This window comes from Aythya ferina (assembly GCF_964211825.1).
Source record: "Aythya ferina genome assembly, chromosome: 8".
In the NCBI taxonomy this organism is placed as follows: domain Eukaryota; kingdom Metazoa; phylum Chordata; class Aves; order Anseriformes; family Anatidae; genus Aythya; species Aythya ferina.
In genome coordinates, this window is record NC_140304.1 from 13,740,172 (window position 1) to 13,765,679 (window position 25,508).

Here is a 25,508-nt window from a genome sequence, read left to right on the forward strand (position 1 = left end):
ACGGGCATTTCTTTGCCATGCAGTCCTGTGGAAGCACTTCCAAATCCCGTTTTGGGGCCAGGTGCCCTGGTGCCACAGATGAAATCCGACGCAACTCTGCCTTCCAGCAGTGCTCGCCTCCTGCCCTTTGCATGGCCCCCCGGCCAATGCATCTAGCTTCCCAGCCCCTTCCGTGCATCTTTAATTTGCATAATATCCGTGCAGGGGGGTGATAGCTGGCAGCACTTTGGTGGAGCCAGGATGGGGGCTCCCCAAGTCAGGGAATTTGCATCCACCGCGGCTAAGTGCAAGGCTGCGAGGAGGGCCAGGACGGCTCGCGCACTAATGAAACATGACAGCAAGCACCCAGTACATGAGCACGAGGCTTTGCTGCTGTGTGCTGAGAGCAAATGGGGAAAAAAAAAAAACACCTCATGCACGTGGCCAAGAGGGACCTGAAGCCAGTGTAATTCATGTGAGATGAATCCACTGGGGATCCAGGCTGTCTCTTGCACTGGGTTCCCTCCGTGCTGGAGGATGGCCACGTGGCCCTGCCACCGTCTGTCCATGAGTCTCTGCCTGTGCAAGGATGGGAAGAGGGAGGGATGATGGCAAGGGGAGCAGGGGAGAGAAAGGGAAGGAGGGCAACTCTGCACACTCGTGTGGTGCTGCACCAGATCCCCACACTGAGCTCCTGCCATACAGGTGCTAAATGTAGCCGTAAGCAGAAAGCAATCACATGGTCATTTGCACCTGAAGTCCATTTAGGATAGGCAAAAAACAGAGTAGCAGAGAAAAAGCTGAGCCAGACAAGGATACAGGAAGAGCTAAAAGCCCAACCGTTTTGTCAGATTTCTCAGCAGTTCACGATAAATCTCTGTGGGATGCAAAGCGATGGCAGCCCCACCACGCAGCCCCCACCATGCCGTGCCAGCAGGTCCTCCATCACCCTCCAAAATTCATTACCAATGTCCCTGCCAAAGACAAAAATAACATTGTATTTATTTCTGTGCTTAAATTCCAGTTGCCATGTGATTAAGTACTATCACGTAATTGAAGAGGATTTAGAGGGTGTTTGTGCCCTGCAATGCTCCGCAATTATGGTTAATTCCAGCTTTATGGCTTCAGAGCATCACCAGAGCTGCTCCAGGGCCAGCAGAGCTTCATTTCAGGGGTCAGAAACACAGCTCGTGACTGTGTCACTGAAGGGTAGGAAATCCAAAAAATTCTAGCCCCGTCTAAAACCATGAATTTGTGTGTTCCTGGGTAAAAAGAGTCTACAAAACTCTGCAGCAAGGTGTCTCGTACAGCTGGGTGCTGTGGGCCAGATTCAGGCCTCAGCTGCTGATGTGTTAATGAAATGAGTTTGCCCTAAAACTTTGTGCTCATCCTTTCCCATGGGAGCTTATAGAGGCTATTGATATATGCCGTGAAAATTCAATAAAAGAGTATGTAATGAAAGAAAGATATAATGTAGGCTGTGATCACAAAGGCACACATGAATTATTAAGCCTGCCGAATTTACAGGCAGCTCGGGGAACTATAGATTTCTTCCTCCACATATAGTTGGGGAATGCTGTTAAAAGCATCAGAGTATTTCATGCTTAACCATGCAATTAGTCAGCAGGGGGAGGTGCTCGCTCCCCGGGCATCCCGGCACAGCTCGAGAGCCAGCTCGCATCCATCCACAGCCCCGGCCCCCCCAGGACTGCTGGGGCACCTGATGCCCCAAAGCAAGGCATTCAATCTGGTTTCACTTGGAGATGCTCTTGGGCTGTCCAAATCTTAAATCGTCCCCAGCACAGTGCTCACCACATCCCTCTTGTGTTCCCCCCTCCATATTTTGCAGCTGTGCCATACCTGTGCCGGTCCCATGGTGTGAGTTGTGCCTGCTGTGACTGCACTTGCAAGGCAATAAAAAAGGGGCCACAGATGCTGCTCGGGACTGCAACATGTAAAAATAACCTACAATATATATTTAAGGAGGACGCTCTGCAGGATTTTTTTTTTTCTCTATTTCTTCCTTCAGTGGCCCCTAAGATGCAAATCCTGTGTGCAGAGAGGCTGTTTGGGAGGGAAAGAGAGCACTGGGCTCTGTTACATTTTGGGCAAAAGTGCTCAAACGTTTTTCTCAGTTTTAGATTGTTTCATTTTATTGAGCCCCGTGCACATAAATGGTATCAGATTGATTTTTTCGCAGATCCCCTAAGCTGAAGCATTTTGGAGCTGAGCGTTCGACACCTGCCAAACTTGAATTTGAACCTTAATTTAAACTCCTGCCTGGGCTGGCCCAAATTCACCCGCAAACCTGTCATTAATGCGACTTCTCTTCCTGGGTAGACAAGTCCTGACCTTTCAAACTGTGCATGCAGCCCCAAATTGTTCCCACAACTCTGTTTATAATAATAAAAGAAAATAAAGAGAAAGCTCTCCTAGCATCATGTTGTGGGGATGCAACTGCCCCTGCAGCACCACCACCTGAAGCCATCCATCCACCCAGGTGATGCCACCATTTGCTGCCCAGAAATGAGCGCTGGGCAGTGTCCCACGGGCACCCAGCACGACAAGTATTGGGTTCGGGTCCATGAACCTGGTGGTTTCTATGAGCAAATGGATGTCTTTTTGTCTGTGGGTTGGGGTCACGGAATCACAGACACATCTAGGTTGGAAAGAATCTCCAAGGTGACCAAGCCCAACCATGACATTGAAGCTGTGAGCCACGCGACCTGCTCACCATCCTTACCTAGTCCTCATGGCCGTGCACACACTCTCCTCCATCCTACCTGCAAGCACTTCCAGCGGCCAGGCTGGGTTCTCCTGGGCGGCGAGGTGTTTGGGAGGACTTTATTTTGTTCCCACCACTGAGGTTGCTCTGCAGCCCTGCAACAGGGCTCACTTCGAAGCTCCAGCCTGGCTCTGCGCACTGGCATGTGGCCATAATTACTTTCCTATGGAACATACACACACACACACACAAAAAAAAAAAAAAAAAAAAAAAAAAAAAAAAAAAAAAAAGCAGGGAGAGAGGCCAAGGAGCTCGCGGTGAGTCTCTCATGCCAGCAAGTCAATCAAAGGCAGGCAGTGCTAATTAGTCCCTGTGCCACCCATAGGTCAGCCAGGGCCACCAAGAAGCTGCGGGGGAGGTCAGGAGGTGGTAAGGATTGGGGAGGAGGTGTTGGGGGGCTCTGAGAGCAGCCCCCCTTGAGCAAGGCTCATCCACGGGGTGTTGCAGGGGTGTCGAAGGAGAAAAGCCCTGGATGGACCCAGTGCCTTCACCATCAGGTTGAAGGCACTCAAGCTTAACTTTCTGGTTAGTCTCACGAGTTGAGTTGCTTAGTTGTCCCCAGCTTTGGGCAAGTAGCCCCAAAACACTGCTTAAGGTACACCCACCCCACCTTGTTGTCTTCTCAGGTGTCCTCCTCCTTTCCCTCCCCTGTGAGCATGGACAAAGTCACCATGAGGAGCAAAGGTGAAAGAGGTGGTCACTCCACCTTGGAGTTGTTTCCATTTTATTTCCATTTTTCTTGCTTTGCCAGAAACCATAAACAAAAAGAAAGAGAGCCTACCAAAGGTGTCCCACATGCCTGCTCGTGAGAAGAAAAAGTGCAGCAGGAACGCTGCAGTAATGTGGGATAATAACCCCATAAATGCTGTGAGTTGTCTGAATAGTTGTATTTACAGGAGTACCTTGGTATTGTAGGAGAGGAATCAGTAAGGAAATATTTTCATTGAGCAACAGGGGAAGAGGGAGAGGCACAGCCGCTCCCTGGGGAGCTGGATAGGAGCTTCAGAGCAGGGGGTAATGGCAGTGAGAGAGGGAAACTGCTCGAGATTACGGCACTTGCAGACAGCAGCAAAGTCAGATCACACCAAAGCAGCACACCTTTATCCTCTCCCATCCCCAGAAACCCAACCACTGAGCTATTGCACCCATCCTGCTGGAGAACCCCAGGTTGTCATCCCACCTCATCCTGCCACCAAAAGTCCCAGAAGGAGCATGTTGTAGTGGATGGGGCAATTCCTACCTCTTGGCACTGCACATGCCTTGGCCCTTCAAGGCAGGTCCCATCTCAACAGGACCACATCTTGGCTCTGAATAATACCTGAAGTTCATGACTTCTTAGAGCTTTGGTAAAATTTCTGGTGATGCAGTGAGGAGCTCTTCAGCTCCTTGCACCTTTTTACCAAAACCATGAGGAACCCATTGTCTGGATTTATGTGCCTGGTGGTCAGCACACAATAGTCCCAGCGAGAGTAATGGGGCTGAATCCATCCCCAGCACAAGCAGGATGGCACTGGGGATTTCAGGCTGCAGATAAGGGTGGCCTTTGAGCCAAGATTGGCACCTGGGGGGTCACAGCTGGTATGGAAATGAGAAGTTGTTTTGTTTCAAATCAAAGCAATTTTAACCCATAATCCAGAGCACGGGTAGGAGGTGAAGCCACTTCAACACGAGGGATTTGTCTGCTCAGAGCACAAACCTAAAGGAGCTCAAGCTTGCGTGGTGTAATTTAACGGTGTTTAGCGTCGAGGCTGCCGTTCCTATAGCTACTGGAGGAAGCTTAGCAACCCCGGGCTCAGCTCCTGGGGCACCGAGTTAGGACCTAAGGCAGGGATGCGGCACCTTCACCCGTGCCTTAACCCTTCATACTGCTCAGTACTGGTGTTGCACTGAATGCAGAACCCATAAGGGGTGTTCCTGCCAGATACACGAGCATGTGAGGTTTCATTAGTACCAAATTAACCATTTTCCTTTAAAAATATAACAGGGAGAAGAAGCTGCCTCTGCCACCATTTGAGGGCTGCACCAGGGGTTATTGGGGTGGCACAAAGGTCTGGGCCATCAGCACCAGAAGGCAGGGGCAGCATGCACAAAGGTGGGCAGGGGGAGGCCCACCTGCTCCCCACCACCTGTGGGTTCCTCCTGGACCCAGTCTGGACTTCACCAAAGCCAACAGGGCTGTACTCATGTTGAGCTGGCCCCACATCCCTCTGGACAATTCTGCTTCTCTACCCTGTGCACAGCTGCAGGGCCTGTGCCAACAATGCTCCCTTTTCTTCTGTGTCCTCAGGTCCTCCCTCCACTTGGCTGACCAAGGCTGGCTTAGAAGGCTTTTCCCTGTCCCAGAAAAATGGGGACTGACAGTGAAAACCCAGTGCTGAGGAACGTGCTCCTCAGCTTCAACTTGCTACTGCTGGGCACCGTCCTCAAGCCTTTCGAGTGCCGGCTGGAGGTGACAACAGAGCCAGCCGAGCGGCCAGCCGTGGATGAGGAGGGTGGTCTTGCCAACTGCAGTCCACCCATCAAAGAGCAGCCCATGGTCTTCCACCACATCTACAACATCAACATCCCCCTGGACAGCTGCTGCTCCTCCATGCTCAAGCCTTCGGCCGAGGAGGTGAGTTCAGAAGACGACAGGCTGGCGGAGTACACGGAGCAGACCTCCGACAGCGAGAGCCAGGTCACCTTCACCCACAGGATTAACTTGCCCAAGCAGGCCTGCAAGTGCTCCACCTCCCTCCCGTCCCTGCAGGAGCTGCTGAGCAGGATTGAGATGCTGGAGAGGGAGGTCTCCATGCTCCGCGACCAATGCAACTCCAATTGCTGCCAAGAAAATGCAGCCACAGGTAGTAATGTGATCCTGTTAGCTCTTGCTGGGGGCTCAGGGCTCGAGCCGAAGGCAGGAGAAATGCAGAGATGGTGATGCCACTCGAAGTAGTGATGGAGGAAAACCTATGTTCACTCATGGCTGTGTTCTTAGGGAAAAGCCCAGCTTAGAGCCTCCAAGACAGGAAAGTCCCTGGGAGGATTCAGTAACTCAAGTCCCCAAGGCTCACTTGCTGTGAAAACCCCATGATCAAAAAGGTACCCACCGGGCAGAGCCAAAATCTCATTAAAAATAAAATTACATCTGCTGAGGGGTTAGAATACAGTTGGGTTCCCCAACTGTGTTCTCCCCACAATTCTGTTAAAGATCTGCCGCTGTTCATGGGGCAGGGAGGGGAGAAATATCTGCTGTTCTCCTCGGCTGTCCCCAGGCTGAAGGCAGCACTGCAGGAGCCAGCAATAAGCTTCTTCATCTTCTCTGCAGGGACAGTCAGTGCCTATGAAAATGTAAGCAAATAAATAAATAAATAAATAAATACAGAGAACAACTTCTATTGCCTTAAAAGACTCAAACAAAACCTATAACAAATGCACAAAACCATCAACAGGATACTTCATCTGAATAACAATGCATGCAATTGTTGAAGCTCTCTGAGAAACCCATCAGGGTTTCTTTGGTAAAGATGCAGCTCGGTCCCTCTGTAATATGAGATAATGAAATAATGAGATGGGTTATGAAAGATTTGGGCTAGAGGCTACCTTTCAGTAGTGCAGGTGCTAGCTCTCAAGTGGTTTCCTACATCTCAGGTAGCTTCATCAAAGGTGCTGTCTGGAAGGGCACCTGGTGCAGCTCAGTCCTGCTGGGGCGCTCCTGATGTGGCTCCCATCAACAGTGTGACTGGATGAAAGGGGATGGAAAACACCCATGCAGGCCACAGATGTGTGCACAGCAAGGGTTAAAACCAAGTGGAAAGCACAATGAGAAAAAACTGATTTAAAGGAATTCATTTAAAATACTGATGGGCAAATTTGGGTTGTTTGCAACATACATAGCCTGTCCCATTAAACATTTATCACTTGTTGGAGCCTCCACTCGGATCGCAGATGTGTACCGAGGTAAAACTGGAGTAATCTCATTCATTTTACCTGAGTCGCTTTCAATTCATTGCACTGCAAACGAGATCAGGATCCCAACCCCGCAGCCTGAGGCGCTTCCCCACAGAAAGCTGCTGTCTTCCAGCAAACATACGAGCACTCTCTCTCTTTGATAACTCCACTGGTGGCTGGGCTCTGAAGAGAACCTGATCACCATTCCCGATGTGGGAAGTATTCTGCAAAGCCACCCAAACATGTCTGTCTGGCACAGCATACAACTAAGCCCTTCTACAGGAGTATCTGATGCCTACGCCATAGACAGAGCTGTAATAGATAAGATGAGAAATTCAGCTGAGGGGACAAAAAGTCTGGTGGTGTGTTTTCTGCATGGTGTAGAGGCTTCCTGAGGGCTGGAAGGGTTTCTCTTCTTCTGTGTTTTACACAGAAAAAGAAAGAAAAGCAGTCAAAATTAGCAGGGGAAAAATAAGTCAGAATGGTAAACCCAAAGCTGGAGCATCAGGTCCATGTCATGGGGGAATAGCGGGAAGCTCTGGCAAAGTCAGAGCAACTTATCCCTTATCCCCATGTGCCCATTCCCTCCCCGGAGCAAGTCTGCTGAGTGACAGGGGGACACTGCAAGTGGTGGCTCCGTGTCTTCCCTATTTTCCCACAACCCCCACGTGCATTGAAGACAAGAGGAAATTGTCCCAAGTTGCACCAGGGGAAGTGTAGGTTGGATATTATGAAAAATTGTGTCATTGAAAGGGTTGTGAAGTCTTGGAACAGGCTGCTCATGGAAGTGGTTGAGTCACAATCCATGGAGGTCTTCAAAAAACATGTAGATATAGTGCTTGGTGGCATGGTTTGCTGGGAGACTTGGCAGTGCTGGGTTAAAGGTTGGACCAGATGATCTCTGAGGTCTTTTCCAACCTAAATGATCCTGTGATTCTCTACCTGAACCCGTGTGCAAAGCCAACAGCTCCATCCCAATCAGAGTCACCAGGGTAGGAGCAGACATGATGTCTTTGGGTACAGAGCTGCCTCTTGTAAGAGACCAGGACCTCTCAACTGTACGGTGAAACAGCAGGTGGAGAGGAGACAACAGACAACAGAGCCAGTTAAGTTGTGGCAGGTGCAGAGGACTTGGACAGGAAAGGATTTTGTTTGTTTGTTTGTTGTGGTTTTGTTTTGTTTTGTTTTGTTTCCCCACTAAGAGGTCTGGGGAGCTAAAAAGAAAGCAAAGGAAGCTCTTGCACCTGACAGGGCTGATGGCACCCCGTGGAGGCCAGAGCTCCAGAGGGGACATGCCTGAAGCCTAACACAAGCCCCAGCATCGCCCATCCTGCAAATCATGCCTTCTCCAGCCCTAAAGCCACCAACTCCCCTGAGCCAGGGGAGCGCAGCTGTAGGGAGTACCATGCTCCCCCTGCTTGCACCCCATCCCCGAGCCCCAGCGGCGGGGCTCTGACCGCCCACCCTGGGTCCTTTTGCAGGGCGCCTGGATTACACCCTGCCGTGCAGCGGCCATGGGAACTTCAGCCTGGAGTCGTGCCGCTGCGTCTGCAGCGAGGGCTGGGCTGGCAGCAACTGCTCGGAGCCCCGCTGCCCCCGGGGCTGCTCCAGCCGTGGCGTCTGCCTGGAGGGCCAGTGCGTCTGCGACAACGACTACGGTGGTGAGGACTGCTCCCAGCTCCGCTGCCCCGCCGGCTGCGGTGCCCGCGGGCTCTGCGTGGATGGAGAGTGTGTCTGCGAGGAGGGCTTCGCTGGGGAGGACTGCTCCCAGCCCCGCTGCCCCCGTGACTGCTCGGGCAAGGGGTACTGCACCAACGGCACCTGTGTGTGCGTGGAGGGCTATGCCGGAGAGGACTGCGGGTGGTTGCGGTGTCCCAACGCCTGCAGTGGACGTGGCATCTGCCAGGATGGCATCTGTGTCTGCGAGGATGGTTATGGAGGGCAGGACTGCTCAGCAGGTAAGGGTGTGTGGGGTGACAGATCCTAATGTGTGAGGAAGGGCTTCGAGGTGTCCAGAGCCCCATAGGAGCACCACAAAGCTTGGGAGGAACCCATAGATGGTAGAGCACATCATGCAGGACTTGCTCAGGTGCAGCAGCTTGACTGCCTCCCTCCTGTCCCTGTGCCCAAAGATTCTATGCATGGCAGTTTGGGAGGTGAGTTAAAAGTCAGTGACTCATGTCCAAATGTTGGTGGTAAGCTCCTGTTACAACAGCAGTGCAATCAGGTTCTCCTGGCCCTTTGGCTTGCAGTTGCAGGTAACACTACATACTCACAGCTGATCCCTGGCCAAGAGCCCAAACCCACATTCAGCCAAGAGGCCCACCCTCCCTTACCCATGGCCAGAGGATAAGCCATGTGTGTCCTGATGCTCTCCTTCCCTCTACCCTTCTCATCAGTGGCTCCTCCCGAAAACCTGCGCGTGACGGGGATTACCGACGGCTCCATCGAGCTGGCATGGGACAGCCCTGGAGCAGCCACCGAGTACGTCGTCTCCTACCAGCCGGCGGGGCCGGGGGGGACCCAGCTCCAGCAGCGGGTGCCTGGGGACTGGAGCACCATCACCATCACAGAGCTGGAGCCAGGCGTCGCCTACAACGTCAGCATCTACGCGGTCATCAGCGATGTCTTGAGCATCCCTGTTACCGCCAAGGTGACAACCAGTAAGTATCTGACTGCACTTGTCAGTCGGTGCCCAGATAACCAGGGGTGATGCTTGTCAGGTGGCTGAAGAAGACAGCACTCGCCTGTGTAATGAGGAGCTTTCACAGCAGCCTGTCAGGGTTAATCCATCTCATAATTGCCATCTTCTAGGATGGCTTTCCTAACATAACACATTGCCTTGCCATGTTGTTGTGCAGCTTGCTCAAGCTGACTCACATTTTCCATGAAAACCTTCTAGCAGCAGAAAATTGAGCCTTCAAAAATATATATTGGGAGTATTTTTATCCATATATATATCTGTATGGGGATATAGGAGAGGCAGAGATGTGTCCACTCTCCACAGGAAGTCTCAGTTTGAAAACCCAAATGGCTGAAAATCAAGGAAACATCCACTGTTTAGTTGAAGCCCCCAGAGCCCCAAATACTTTACATATTTGTGATATATTGTAAAAGTCACAGATTTTGCTCCCTATTCTGGATGGAGTCCCCATGACAAATCCCCACCATACAGGTGATAGCGCAGCAAGAAGGGATGTTGCTGTCCATCACAAGATAACTAGTGCTGTCTGGGACCATAACACACAAGAAGGAAACAGGAATACTGTGAAAACTGTGACAGCAGCCTCCAGAAAACATCCTTGGAAACAAGACAGATAGAGAAGGGGAAAACAAGCTATCCAGATACCCCTTTTGCAACCTCATTGCTCAGTTCATTTGCATGGTGTCATTAGTTGCAATGCATCAGGATGCTGCAAGGGAGGACATCCCCTTCCTCTCCCTCCAGCCCTTTCAGAGGGGAGACAAAGGGACAATGACTGCTAACATGGACCAAGAGGGCCTCATTTCTATCGTCCTGATAACAAAATAGCCTCAGGGAGGATGCTCTGGCTCTCACCACCTCCTGATCCCTTCCAGACCTGGCCACACCGCAGGGGCTGAAGTTCAAGACCATCACAGAGACAACGGCGGAGGTGCAGTGGGAGCCCTTCTCCTTTCCCTTTGATGGCTGGGAGATCAGCTTCATCCCCAAGGTACCACTACCCCCATCCCCAGCACAGCATCGCGGTTACACCCTAACCATATTGAGCCAGCAGGGCCAAATACCCTCCCCCCCAAAACAAACAAACAAACAAACAACAACATTGTTTTGCAGTTTTCATGCTTCCTGTCAGACAACCCCAAACATCTCAAACTCAAATTGATGGCTAGTGTTTCCCCATCAGTCTTCGTTATCAAGACACAAGTTCTCAAAGAAATTCCCCCCCCTCAAAAAAAAAATATATATATAAGGACATCTTCCAGCTTTGCTGCTTCTTGTTGCCACCTCCTCTTTTTCCCTTCCATCTCCTTTGCCATGACCCTTCCCTCTATCTTTCTGCACCTTAAGCCACCCCAAAAAGCCCAGACCTAACCAACCAGCCATTAGCTCTCAGACCTCCAGCTTCCTCAAGCCACATGCTCAGATAATTCCTGCCACGGCATTTTAATTGTGGTGATGAACAGGTAGAATTGGTGCCAGAAAAGATGAAAAGGATGAAAGTGTTGCCCTAAATATCACATATTTTCCATGTGCAGTAACAAAAATTGTACATCAAGTATTTCATCTATATTCATAATTTCTAGACCATTTAGCCATAAGTATAGCTTCAATTGTATATGGAGCCTCTTTATAAGAGGCATTCAATCCTCAGCAGTAAAAGAAATGCTGATTAAGGGCTCAATTATGCCGTTTTCTCTTGTACAAAATCCTCACTGGAGTCAGAGGCAGCTCTGGGCAGTTAGAGCACAGCAGAACTCGGCCCCAAAGTTTTAACAGCTCTTAACTGCAAAGCATCATGAGACGCAGCACAAAACAGGGACCTGAGGGCTTGAAATAACTCATTCCCCACTTCCAAAAAGGGCTGGGAGCATCTTGGTGCAATTTTAGATACACAAATTGTGTTGGAAGGCAAAGTTTGGGTACCATGGTTACAAACCTAAGGGCACTGGGATGGAATACAAAAATTTCGTATTTTGGAATGAAATAAGGCTACGCCATGAAAAGGCCACCTGAGCCTAGTAATGAAAACCCAGCGTATCTTTGAAGCATTTCACCAATACACGTGAATTAATCTCAACAACATTCCCCTGGAACAGATAAATGGGTATAGACACATTTTAGGGTAAGGAATTTGTGGGATAGAAGTAACTTTCTCTCCCACAGTGACATCAGCAATATTTTTTTCTTAAGCCAGCCTAATGCAAACTAATGCAAACTCCCATTTGTCTCCCATTTCCCTTTTTGTTGTCTCTCATTTCCCTTTTATAAGCTTAAAACCAGTGAGAAAGTTTTCAGGAAACAAAGGGATAAAGTGCAAAAGGATGGATGTTCCTTGGGGCAGGTTTTCAGAGGAGGGAAGGGCTGCAGCTCACAGGGCTTTAATTTTAACATCTGTCCATCAGGCATGTGGTCTTGCATTGTAAAGATGCGGTTTTGCTCCTGCTGCTGAAATCAGACTCTCTCAAGTCTCTACCAGTGGCTTTTCTCCCAAAACAAGGCAGAGGGTGCTGTGTCCCCGGCTGCCTGGGAGCCACGCTTGCTCAGGCAGACACAAAACCATTGCCGCACCCCAGTTAAAAGCAAAATCTAGTCCAAGAGGTGGCAACGTGAATAAATAAATAAATATATTTATATAATAAAAAAGAACATCAGTAAAGCAGTGTTGTTGCAAATAACCCCTATGCTGTGGGCTTGCAAATCGAGGTCAATCTGCCTTTCCAAAAACAGGGTGTGAGGAGACTAATTTTGTCCTTGGTGGCCCCACAGGGGTGTGCACACCCTCCCCCTGAGCAAGCCACTCTCTGCACCCCCACATTGCTATTGGTCCCCAAAAACTGTCTCAGGTGGGGATTGCACATCTGCTGCTTGTACTGGGGGAAGAAATGGGAACTAAAACCAATGCAGAGATATCTGGGGTAATGAGACCAGCTCTGCATGGTGATCAGTGAAAAGCAGAAGTGATGACAGATTTAGAAAAGAAAATTAGGAAAGGTAAGATGGCAATTTATGGATAAAATGGAAGATTTCCTGTTTAATGAGAAAAATAGATTAATATGAATTGAGAGCTATGTGCAGAGATTTGTTTAGTGCATCATTGGTGAAGACAGCAGGAAGAAAAGATCCATTGTCCAAACACTGGCAGGGAAGGTGACATTTGCAGTTACTTAAAAGACTTGAGTTTTTCAGAGCACAAAACACAAAGTATAGCAAATTTAATCAATATACTTTAAAAGGACAGGGTGCCAAAATAAAGATGTTACGGTTTCATCCCTGTATGAAATGCTGAAAGATCCTGGCACCTGAATAACAGCCATGCAGGCAAAAGGAGTGCAGGGTTTGTTTTTTATTATCTTTTCTGTTCTGGGGAACAGCAGATATACAGATGGCAAAGTACAGAAAGGGGGGGAAGGGGCGGGGGGGGGCTGGGAGGAGGAAGAGAAAAAGGGGATGGGGAAGGAAGGATTTCTCAGCCTAAAATCTTGGGTGCTTCACACTTCGTGGGTGACTTCACCCCAGGCTCTACATCTCCATGGTGGGACATATCAGTGTGAGGGGTATAGGACTGGATGTGTGGAACCCGCCTGTATTCATCCTTAAAAAGCTTTGTGTGTGTGTGTGTGTTTTAACCCATTTCTCATTCTCGATGCTTTTTCTCACCCTGTCCCCTGGCAGAACAACGAGGGCGGTGTGATCGCCCAGCTCCCCAGCACCGTCACCACCTTCAACCAGACGGGGCTGAAGCCGGGTGAGGAGTACACCGTCACCGTGGTGGCCCTCAAGGACCAAGCCAGGAGCCCCCCTGCCTCCGACAGCGTCTCCACCCGTGAGTGAGCCCAGCCCCAGGCAGCATGCGGCCAAGGACTGCAGCATCCCATGTTTCATCCCCAAAATAAGGTCCCAGAAGCAAGAGCATCCCTGCAGCCCAACATGGATAAAGATAGTGATGCCTTCTGCAGGGATATTTTGTAATCTGAAAATACATGAGTTTGGGTTCCCACTTGGCTCAAAATGAGGGTTTTGACTGTCTCACCAAGTGGCCTCTCTAATGATATTTGAGGATATTTGGATCTAATGATATTTGGCAATGAGGGTATAGCCAACCAGCACCAGTAGCCACTCTGCCATACACTGTAATGGGGAGCTTGCAGCCCTCCTGTAGCAAAACCAGCTCAAAAAAAAAAAAAAAAAAAAAAAAAAAAACAGGGCCAAAAAGCTGTCCAAGCCAGATATTTGGGGCATCAGGCACACAAAATTGGTTTTCTTCAATCCAACATCCTGAATTTGGATGCCTAGCACAACCCAAGTGCCCAAGCTAGAAGTGCATCACAGCAATAGACTTTTTGACCCTCTCCCTTCAAATTGCTGAGAGCACAAAAAGAGTGGTGAGGTTAATGGGGTTGGGAGCCATGGCTCTGGTCAGCTTGTATTAATATAGTTGGAGAAACAGAATAATTCCTCTTCTCTGCTTATCTCACCTGAGCCACATTTTGGAGGCGGGACACCCCCAAGAACCGTCTCTGTAATTGCACTGCCTACTCATCTGTAGCAGATTAAAACTCCCACCTGCTTTCATGCTACTAAACACCCTCTACTCCCACCCATTCAGGCAAATTAGGCACTGGGGCAGGGAGCCAGAAACAGCTTGATGAAGAATAAGGTCTCCTCCGCGCCAAGGAGGACATGGCAATGGGCAGAGTGCAGGGAAAAGGTGCTTTCCAGGCCAGAGCTGCTGCAGCCCGCCTTGGCAGCCAGGCAAACCTCTACCTCTGTCCAAGCTGTTGCAAATGGAAACAGCATTTTGATAGCTCCCAGAGGATTGTAACAAGGTGCTGTTCTCTCCGGGCTGCTAAATTTGAGGTTTTGGGGAGGCAGAGGTGGTGTGGATTGAAGGGAGGGTTCCCTCACCAGCAGCAGCCCCTGGCTTGCTGAAGATCTGGGCTTTCTCAGCACAGTCCTGCTCTGCTTGACATGGCTTAACAGAGACATCTCCTGGTCGAGCCGAAACCTTTCCCATTCCCTAGGAAGGCAGGGGAAAGAAATAGAGAGGCTGGTACATCAAACTCAGTGGTTGACCTTAGTGAGGGGGAGCGCAGCTGGGCCAGTGGGCTCCTGGTTCTCTCCATGAAGGGGTCCTTACGCTGGCCTGCCTTCCTCTGCAGTGCTCCCACAGTGTTGCCCCCACCACCCTTGTTCTGCCTCAGCACCTCGTGCTGGGACCGAGCAGCACTCGATGTTCTCCAGCACCACTGCATCCTGCTCACCCCTGCCCATGCACATCTCCCCCAGCACTTTCCCACCCAGGGGTACAGGATTCAGCACACCTTTATTATGTAGTGACATTTCTGATACGTACAGTACCTTGGCCATATTCATATGCAGTACAGTCTGAACTATAAGATAGTTCAGCGTGCCTTTTTCCCCACCTTCTGGTCACAGCAGTGATCAAACAGGTTGCCAGTGCGTTAGCAGTGCCACGGCACAGGAGCATCCATCCATGCAGCAGTTAGATGCTGATGGTCCCACAGGACTCAAAACATCCCTCACCTGGGCCCTGGGATAAGCACTGGCGGGTCCAGGAGGAGAAAGAGCTTGATTCTCCGCAAAAGAGATAAAAATGTCCAAAACAGTCTTAGTCTCTCTCCTGTATGAGTGCTTTAGCTAAATCCCCTTTATGTGAGCGGGTTCGGTGGTGGACACCCACCATAGCCCCACTCCCAGCTGGTTACAAGGACCCACCAGTGGCATTTTCTTCTCTCCCCCCAGCACCGACACATTGACAGCTCCAGGAGCTGATCCCTCAGCTTAGCTACAAAGCGGGAGTTGGCACTGAAGCAGGAACATTTCTAGAGGCGTTCCTCAGCTCTTGATGGTTGGATCAGTCCTTGGCCCCATGTTATTTAACACACTGTCAACGCTTTTCAAAAGGCATAACAGACATAACATCATTGCTGATAAATTTTCTCAATGACAGAAGGGCTAGGAAAAGAGTAAATTGAGTGGAAGGAGATCATCGATAAGAGCAGTTTGAATGGCTTGAAGAGCCTGGCACAAAGGAAAACTATGTTTTTCAATGCGTTGCTGAGTCTGAGCAGTTATCTAGGAGCAAAGAAAATGGACCACAGCTAAATGTAGGAGGTTTTATCCCAGGCAATGCCTCCTGAAAAAAAGCCCAAGAGGAATTGTTGCCAACACCCAGCTTGAGAGAAGGGCAGAAGTTTCATTATATCTGTAATGGGCATTGACCGGAGAGCTACTGGGTCCTGCTCTGGTGTTCAAAGCTGAGGAGGAGATAAGGGGGAAGTGCAGAGGGTTTGAGAAAGAGCCAGGAGACTGGAATAAGGGACTGGGAACCCACCAGGACCAGGCTCCTGAGCACCTGGAGTTGGAGGGGTCAAGTCCCTCGCCCACATCACCTTTAATCCACGCCACTCTGAAGGTCAGGTTGAATTCCCATATCTGCTGCACTCCCTACCTCACCCTCCCCAAATAACCACCACCCCTTTCCCCCCAACCCTCCGCAGTCATCGACGGCCCGACGCAGATCCTGGTGCGGGACGTCTCCGACACGGTGGCCTTCGTGGAGTGGACGCCCCCGCGTGCCCGGGTGGACGCCATCCTGCTGAAGTACGGGCTGGCGGACGGGGAGGGCGGGAGGACCACCTTCCGCCTGCAGCCCCCCCTCAGCCAGTACTCCCTGCAGGCCCTGCGCCCCGGTGCCCGCTACCACCTCGCCGTCAGCGCCCTCCGGGGTGCCAACGAGAGCCGGCCGGCCCTCGCCCAGTTCACCACAGGTAGCCGGAGGAGCTGGCCGGGGGATTGAGGCCAAAGCATATGGCGGGCATGTGGGTGGGTGGGTGGGGGGAGTGGGGGCAGTGCCAGCCCCCCCTGAAGGCTCACTGCACGCGTCCATGCTTTAGCAGCATGGATTTTTCTCCCCAGCATGAATGAGCTCAGGGTTTGGGCTGCTGCTTGGGAGGAAGCAGTGGGATGGTTAGGGTGCAGGTCCAAGAGAAGACACCTGGAGGAAGGTGTCTTGCATCCCATTACAGAACAAATGGAATCATAACATCATGGGGTCATCTAGGTTGGAAAAGACCTTCTAGATCACCAAGTCCAGCCATCAAACTGACCTACCGAGTCCCATCACTAACCCATGTCCCTCAGTGCCACATCTTCATGTCTCTCAAATACCTCCAGGGATGGGGAATCCCTCACTTCCCCGGGCAGCACACTACCGTGCTTGACCCTCCCTGTGAAGAAATTTTCCCTAATGGCCAGTCTAACCTCCCCTGGCACAACTTGAGGCCTTTTCCTTATGTCCCATTGCTTGTCACCTGAGAAAAGAGACCAATCCCCTCCTTGTTGCAGCCTCCTGTCAGGGAGTTGCAGATATCGATGGGGACTCCCCTCAGCCTCCCATTCTCCAAACTAAACAACCCCCACAAACACAGCAATTTACTTCCCTAATACCACCCACAGATCAGTGTGCACCAGGGAGGTCTCAATTTAAGACAATGCTCCTGTACCCGCTCAGCATTGAGAGCCAAGGCATTGCCTGAAAAATTGGCAATCAAGCAGCTGGAAGCAGCCCAGTCAAAAATGTAGTTATCTTATTTTATATCGTATATGAATAGCCGAACTGGTCAGTAAAATCTTAATTAATGTTGAGCCTGCAGATAGCTAACAGGTTTAATTTACCATGCCATAAAGGAAGAGGTAGAGAGCATAAATCAGTGCTCTTTTATGGCATATAAATTACTTGTCATGTACATCACTGGTGGATACTAGGCTCCTATTACAATAACCGCAGTGTGTGAGTTGTGTGTGTATATATCTGTGTAGATATGTACTTAGGATGAGATGTTCTTTGCGATTGCTTCACTGAGTTGGCCTTCCTCGCTTTATTTCTAAATGACAGCATAAAAAAAACCCTCCTGAGGCCAGACCCAGAGCAGGTGTTAATGCCCTGCTCACAGCAACACTCAGCAGCCACCAGACCCTGCCCTGCCCAAACCCATTGCTCGCAGGAGGGATTACCGTGCAAATCCAGGCACACAGCCTCGGCAGCACTAATAAACCACTTGGTCAGCCTGGACAGTGTCTGAGCACAAACAAGTCTGCAAAGATGTTCGAGGTTTTCTAGGACTTCAGGCCAATGTTTGGTGGCTTTATAGCTTTGGTCCCAGTGAACTCACGGGTGGCACCCCCAGGTCTGTGCTGAGTAGGAGGTGACAGCAGATGCCCCCCAGCCATGGGGATGTGCCACCTGGGTCCCCTCGCCATGGCTCCCAGAGCCTGGTGGTGAGATTGTGCCTCTCTCCCTTGTGTCACACAGAGATTGATGCCCCCAAGAACCTGCGGGTGGGCTCACGGACACCCGCCAGCCTTGAGCTCGCCTGGGACAACAGCGAGGCGGAGGCACACAGCTACAGGGTGGTCTACAGCACCCTAGCTGGAGAGCACTACCACGAGGTTCTGGTGCCACGGGACACTGGCCCCACCACCCGGGCCACCCTCACAGGTATGCCCCCACCCACGCATCATACTCATCCTCCTCACAAGCAGTTAGGGTAAGGGAGAGCCCAGACCAGCACTACTGTGTGCTTGCCCTGGCCCTGGCACAGATTTGAGGCTGATTTGGGGTTTTCTGCTTACTGCAGAGAAGGTTTTCCTCAGGACAGAGCTCTATTTTCCTTCCATGGGTTGGGGTGCTGCTCAGCTAGGAAGACAGTGGTGCACCTTGGTCCCAGGGTCCCAAACAGAGCTGGCAAGGGGCAGAGTGAGAAATGGGGAGAGAAAGGTGTTTTAGATTGATCTAGAGAAAAATATTATTCCCCACCCCCTTGCTGGGATACTGATACCCCGTAATTGAGTTCTTTGCTTTTTTCCAAATCCGTACAAAACAAACCCAGACCCAGGGATGCCATTTCTGAGCAAGTACCTCCAGAACTGCATAGTCCAGGCTAGCATGCAGGTGTCACTGTGCTCAGCAAACACCACCACCTCCCACTGCCAACCTCACCAGGGACATCCCAAACACCCTTTGCAAGAGCACCATGAAGAACCATCCAAGACCTATTTTCCTTTCTCAACTACAACTGGTTGTCTGCCAAATTTGCAGCTCTAGTGGCATTTTAGAGGGAAAAAATTGCTTCTATATTAAAAAAAAAAATCATTCATTAAGCTTGACACTCATCTAGATCTTCAGTATAGCATGGCACCAGGTTCTTCCACATATTATCTCAGGTTCAAACACCTCTGCCATTTGTGTCTACAGGAACAAGTACATTCAGTGGAAAAGTCAAATGCAAACATGCAGTCATGGCAGCACCAAGTCACAAGAAAGGCTGGAGGGGAGAAAAACAATTAGAGCAGTTAGCTTGAAAATGTGGTATGTGAGAAAAATATGTATTAGGGACAGTTTTTGCTGCAACGATGCACGTGGAGAAGTGGGATTGAGATAAAGTTGGACAGTCTAAGGGATGGGGGATCTGGTGATGGTCCCATGTTCTCTAGGTCATGGGCTGCCTTGCTAGATGAGATGGAGAGGAAGACAGGACAGCCACTGCAGCTGGCAGGAGAGCTGAAGACAGCCTCTCCGTAGCTTCACGTAGCTTCAAGCACGTGGCATCCCCCTCCTCTAGGGTTTCCTTACCCCTGGTGCAGCCTGTTGAGGTGGATTTCCAGTTGCTGAGGACCTGGTAGGATCCACAGAATAAAAGCCTTCTTCTGTCCCCAGGAAAAGTGATGAGGAATGGTGCTGTGCAGAGCTTATCAAAAATTTTAAAACCCAGCAAGCCTTGATCTGCCCCATAAGTCTCTTTCCAGAGATGTGAATTGGCACAGCTGTCAGAAATATTGGTGATTTTTCCCTATCCAAAATTGCTGGGAGAGAAGAGGTAGGGCTGGAAGGCTTATGGCTTTCTCTAACCCAGTGGGAAAGATCAATACACCATTGGGAGGAGATAAATGTAGCTGCCAAATGCCAAGCAGGGGAGATAGACAGACCCAGGAGATGTCCCACAGAGATAAAGCAGCCACCAGCAACAGGTGTAGAGGAAATTATCTTGATTAGCTTGATTCCCATTCCCTGCGAGAGAACCACAGGATACGTCCACCACAAGCAACATGCCCGAGTCGGCTCCCAGCTAGACTGTGCCTTTACTAATTAATGTGTGTTTCATTTACTCTGCATAATGTATTTCTTTTTGAGACACCAACCCTGTGACAATATTTGATGTTGAATCACTACAGAAACAAATACAGCTACTTTATCATTCCCATCTCAGCTCACTCCCTCTCTCTCTCACACAGTTTCTGTCTTGATGCCAGCAATTACCGCAGACCTCAGTAACAGCTTTAATAAATTGGTTATTTCTGAGCTAGACTAATCCCATTTCCCTATCCAAAGGCATCTGGGGGCTTTTAAAAAATGCTCAGCTCTCCTACAACACCCGGAGGAGCTGCTGAGCTGTGGGACAGCTGGTCATCCTGGGGACAAACAGTAGGGCCCCCCAGTCCCCAGCCATGGGATGGAGGGCTCACACCCCAGGACCACCCATCCAGGTGCTGCTCTCATGCACCTTTGTGTCCTTTCCACCCACTGGCAGACCTGGTGCCGGGGACAGAGTATGGCATTGGGATTACGGCCGTGATGGATAGCCAGCAGAGCGTGCCAGCGACCATGAACGCCAGAACCGGTGAGTTTGGCCCCATTCAGCACAGCCTGATCCTATGCCCCACCACCACCAGCTCCCACATCCCCCATGGGACAACCTGTGCGTGGGGACAAGCATCTGCAACACCCAACCCACAGAGCTTGACAGCCCCCGGGACCTCCTGGTGACGGCCTCCACGGAGACATCCATCTCACTGGCCTGGACCAAAGCCATGGGTCCCATCGACCACTACCGAGTCACCTTCACCCCTGCCTCAGGGATGGCCTCCGAAGTGACAGTGTCCCCAGAAAAGTCACAGCTCACCCTCTCGGAGCTGGAGCCTGGGACAGAGTACACGATCACCATCATCGCTGAGAGGGGACGTCAGCAGAGCCTGGAGGCCACCGTGGATGCTTTCACAGGTAAAGAAAAAGAAGCAGAGCGAAGGCCAAGCACAGGGCTGGCCTTGCTACCAGCCTACACGTCCCTGGCACCAAAACACATGAGATGGCGACAGGGATGAGATTTGGAGGCAATCCATCCACGTGAGAGCATGTCCATGGACCTGAGAAGGGTGATGGCCCTGCCAGTGCAGGGGTCCTGTCCCCCCAGATGCTGGCACTGACCATGCTTGCTTGGTTGGAGGCTCCCATAACAAGGATGTGGGGTTGGGGGAACTGCCAGCCCCTGCTGTCCTCTGTGGTCAGAGTGGCCCGTGTGTCCATAAGGAGGAGAAAACAGGCCTTGAGGAGCCTCAAAAGCACCTCTAGGAGGAAAAAAAATAAAATAAAATAAAATTTGAGAAGCCCAGACAGCTTACAGCAGGTATAGCAGGATGGCTCCACCACTCATCACACAGAGCTGGGATGGAGCATGTTTGCAGGCAGAGCTGAGCAAAACATAATTTCCTCCTCCCAGTTCTGCCTCTGGATCCCAGTTTCAGCCCACCAGATCACCCAGACCCAGGGTTTTGCCACCTCTGCCTGCTATCTGCCAGGCGAGCACTGGTGCACAGCACTAGGTACAACCTGGAGGCTGGGAACTGCAGACAGCGTGGGCTGATCCTCCCCTCTCTGGTTTGCAGGGGTCCGGCCCATCACACAGCTGCACTTCTCCCAGCTGACATCCTCCAGCGTGAACATCACGTGGAGTGACCCGTCCCCACCAGCAGACCACCTGGTCCTCACCTACAGCCCCCGGGATGAGGAGGCGGCGCAGCGGCTGGTGCTTGATGGCACCCTCAAGCACGCCAGCCTGACAGGCTTGCGGCCGTCCACCGAGTACCTGGTGTCGCTGGTGGCTGTCCATGGCGCGGTCAGCTCCGAGCCCGTCGTGGGCTCCATCACGACAGGTACCCGCTGGGCACGGGACCCTCCCGGGAGGGCGGGCGAGGGGACGGGGAGCGGACCTGCCTCCCACAGCTTTGCTTTCTGCTCCATCTCACCAGGGATGGATGCACCGAAGGACCTTAGGGTGGGCAACATCACCCAGGACTCCATGATCGTCTACTGGAGCCCTCCTGTCGCTGCTTTTGACCACTACAGAATATCCTACCGTGCCAATGAAGGTAATGGATGGGACGTCGTGGAGGTTCCCTCTTGGCAGTGCTGTACCCCAGGGTGCATGTGGCCCTGGACGTAAGCTAAGGAAAGGGCTTTAGAAGTGTCCAAATAGCTGCAGCCCATTTTGCTTTTCCTTTTCTTTTGGAGAAGGTGGTGCAAAAGCAGCTGCTGGGGATGGGATCAGGGGCAGAGGCCAGTCCCATACCACTGCATGACCCCAGCCACAACCAGCACAGCTCCCCAGATCCCACCTCCTCCACCAGCCTCCCCCAGCTCACCTCCAACCCCTGAGCCTCAGTTTTTGTCTATGATGCTGAAAAGGTCAAGCCAGCACAGCGGCATCCACCTGCAGGCACAGAACCCAGTTGCCCCCACTGTCAGCCCCGGAGGGGGTTTGTGGCATTGCCCTCTCCTCCCCACGGGACACAGGGACCAGCCGTGTCACCAATGCTCTTGGCTCTGTCCCTGCAGGGAGGACAGACAGCGCTGCCATCGCTAGTGATGCCACCGAGTACAGCCTCCACCGCCTGCAGCCCGCCACCAAGTACGAGATTGGGGTGAAGAGCGTGCGGGGCCGAGAGGAAAGTGAGGTGGCCTCCATCACCACGTACACAGGTGGGACAGGGCTCCTAGGGGACAGGCAGTGATCAAACTGTGCCAGCTCTGGCCCCTGCTTGTGCTGGCAATCAGACAGGTGAGAGTGGGGTGAACCTAATGGTTCTCACTCATGATGAGTGGGGCTCACAAGGGCCCACTGCGGACTTTCAAAGTATGTCTAAGGAAACTTTTTCCCATATACATGGGTTGTCATGGAAGGAGTAATAAATCTGTGTACCAGGCCAGAGAAGTGATGTTGGACACCCATAAGAACCTTTCCTAAATGAAGTACAGGCTTCCAGAAATAATCCCTGGGGAAAGATGTGTCAAAGCCCTAATACAAACAACATCTATTGCAAGAATAAAACACTCTGCTATCCGCAGACTCCTCAAAACCTAAAACAAAACAAAACAAAAAAACTAACTTCCCATACCATACATCAAGAAAACAGTGGAAGACAAGGCCAAGCAGCAAAGCAGTGCAAGCTTTGCTCTCCAGCTAGGGCAGCAATAATTCTTCTACAGGCATGCATGTGTGCCTAGGCATCGAGGCAGGCCCACAAGAAGCCCTTCCAGTTTGCAGTCCAGTCTCTTCATGCACCTGACTGTCCAAATCCATTCCCTCTGCAGCCATGGATGCCCCCTTGGGTGTCACGGCCACCAATATCACCCCCACGGAGGCACTGCTGCAGTGGAACCCACCGCTGATGGACGTGGAGAGCTACATCCTTGTCCTCACCCGCCACGCAGGTGCGATTAGACCCCACAACCCTCTGCTGCAAGCTTTGCTGGGGCTCCATTTCAGCTCACCTCCACTTCTCCCCCACCCTAATGCTAGGAGCTTGGTGGTCGTCCCCCACAGGAAGGAGTCCCTCCTTTGGGAACGCAGCTGCTGGTGGGTGGTGGGACTTTCCCCATCCCTGGGCACCAGCTCATCCTGCAGGGGTCCTATGCATCTCCACTGCCCACCGCCCAGCCCCATTGCATGGCAGTCCACATGGGGACTGGGATTCTCCCACTTCACTAACTGGCCTGCTGGCAGCCCAGGGGCAAGCAAGTCCCCACACATCTCCCATCCCACGCAAACCCAACATATGGCAAGCCCATGAGTCCTGCTATAGAAGGGAAAGAAAGCAGCAGGCAAATATATGCACTGTGGCAAAATAAGACCATCCTTCAGACTGAGTACCACCCCTGCTGCTCAGCTCCTGAACATGGTATTTCAGCAATATAAGTTTTTTTGACCGTGAGGTCATGCTCACAGCTGTATTTCAGAGGAGCTCCTATCCTAACTCACCTCTTCTGGCTTACAGTTGCAGGAGAAACAATTCTTGTGGATGGGACCAACCAGGAGTACCAGCTGACCAACCTTCTGCCCAGCACCACCTACACGGTCGTTATGTATGCCACCAATGGGCCCCTCACCAGCCAGACCATCAGCACCAACTTCACAACTCGTACGTACAGACATGTGCCCTGTTGTATGTCCCCAGCCATTCGCCCACTGCAGGAAAAGAGGCCAAAAAGTCTGAGCCTAAACTCTCATTACAAATAACGTAGCCATGTGCCAAAAGGACACCCAAGGGCTGGTGTGGACACAACACAAGAACAGGAATTTCACCACTGGAAACATTAATCTTCAGTTTCACTCTTTCAACATCCATCCACCTCTTTCTTTGATTTCCCCTGGATGTAGTTTCCTGAGAAGACCCTTGACTTGGTCTCCTTCTTTCCCAAGGCCATAGTCTCCAACCTTTTTAGTTTCCAAGGAGCTTGATAGACCCAGTATCGCATGCATTTCAGAGACACTCCACTTCAGAGAGCATGCAGAGGGCTTTTAGAGGTTTGCAGAGCTCTGCAGGGGATGGGTGATCAGGGCTGGAAACTGAGGGCAAGGATGGACTTTGGGCTGTAGCACGGGGTTGGGGGGGGGGTCGAATCCCAACCCACTGGGATGGGGAGCAGGTTTGAGCAGGCTGGGAGGGGGGGAAGTGTGTGAGGACCTGTACTTCCCTGCGTGCCCATCCACCCTTGCAGTTTTGGATCCTCCGAGCAACTTGACTGCAAGCGAAGTCACTCGGCGGAGTGCCCTCCTCTCCTGGTTGCCTCCCGTGGGAGAGATCGAGAACTACATCATGACTTACAGATCGACCGACGGCAGCCGCAAGGTGAGTCCTCCTGGAGAGAGGGGCTCTGTAAGGCGGGGGACACCAAGATCATGGAGAAGTGAGCAGGGGAAACCCAACAAAGCAAAAAAAAGACGCTCTCCAGGCCAGGGAGACCAGAAGGGCATACTACACTCTTCAGGAGCAAAACTTACTTTAGATAAACTATCAGAGAAAGCTGAAAATGATTGCCTAGGGCAAAGTCTCTGCACACACAGGCAAGTCTGGACAAAGAGGGTATAGCTGGGAAGTCTGAAGGAACAGACAAAATTCACAGCTTGTGAAAGACAATTGTGAAGCAAGATGAGGCAGGAAAAAAATATCCAGCAAACAGAGATGTTAACAAAGTGGTTTGCCCTTCTTGCAAAGATTAAGATAGGTACAGACAGCTAATTAATCCCGCAATACAATATATTTGATTACTTAATGAGTGTGTCCATACCTGTCTGCCTGGAGGAACTGCTACAAACACTAGCAGAAGTGTGTCACTGCAAATTATCTTACTTCCTTTGCCAGCACGACTGGCTTGCAGCAGCCAAAGGGCAACAGCTTTGCAGAAGGGGTTCAATACAACGCTGTGTGGCATTGGCTGGTGACCAGAAAAATTAACCTGACAACATCTGATGGAGCCAAAACTGTCTGGTATCCAAGCTTGGCCAGCTCTGCTCCTTACAGTGCTTGGGCAATCAGTCATGCCCAGTATTGAGGATGTGCAGGTCCCAGCACTGCTGGTAAATAGAGCACACAGAATGCAAGCATTTAAACCTCCTGCATCTGAACCAGCTAGCTTTGTCTTACCTGCACCATCCCAAAGGTGATCCACTGGCCTCCTGCTGACTTAGTCCAGAGGTCATAAGCAGCCATGCAGCATCCTCAGCCAGGCACCAAGGGCTGCAGCTTCCCTTCCCTCCTCGCTTGCTCTTTAGGCTCCCCATCGTTTTTCTCATCTGTTGCTCTTGGTGTCTACCTCCTTCTGGGACCCATGTACAGGAGCTGATTGTGGATGCCGAGGACACATGGATCCGCCTGGAGGGGCTTTCTGAGACCACAGAGTACACCGTGCGCCTGCAAGCTGCCCAAAACGCCATGCGGAGTGGCTTCATCTCCACTACCTTCACCACAGGTGAG

At 51.3% G+C, this 25,508-nt stretch overlaps 1 protein-coding gene across 2 annotated transcripts in view; it reads left to right on the top strand.

Moving 5' to 3' along the window:
- The window catches only part of TNR (tenascin R), a 55,777-nt gene that overhangs the window by 21,881 nt on the left and 8,388 nt on the right, over positions 1-25,508 (top strand). Inside the window, exons 2-17 of one of the 2 annotated variants that reach the window (XM_084528498.1) lie at positions 5,052-5,607; positions 8,176-8,652; positions 9,094-9,357; positions 10,274-10,389; positions 13,071-13,221; positions 15,920-16,189; positions 17,734-17,919; positions 20,009-20,098; positions 20,215-20,478; positions 21,141-21,407; positions 21,504-21,623; positions 22,090-22,233; positions 22,846-22,965; positions 23,529-23,672; positions 24,253-24,383; positions 25,371-25,503. In XM_084528498.1, the coding sequence (XP_084384624.1) occupies positions 5,112-5,607; positions 8,176-8,652; positions 9,094-9,357; positions 10,274-10,389; positions 13,071-13,221; positions 15,920-16,189; positions 17,734-17,919; positions 20,009-20,098; positions 20,215-20,478; positions 21,141-21,407; positions 21,504-21,623; positions 22,090-22,233; positions 22,846-22,965; positions 23,529-23,672; positions 24,253-24,383; positions 25,371-25,503 (3,373 nt within the window). In that variant the 5' untranslated portion in view covers positions 5,052-5,111. Of the gene's footprint in view, positions 1-3,534; positions 5,608-8,175; positions 8,653-9,093; positions 9,358-10,273; positions 10,390-13,070; positions 13,222-15,919; positions 16,190-17,733; positions 17,920-20,008; positions 20,099-20,214; positions 20,479-21,140; positions 21,408-21,503; positions 21,624-22,089; positions 22,234-22,845; positions 22,966-23,528; positions 23,673-24,252; positions 24,384-25,370; positions 25,504-25,508 lie in introns of those variants that run through there. The other variant, XM_084528499.1, reaches the window with a different exon arrangement.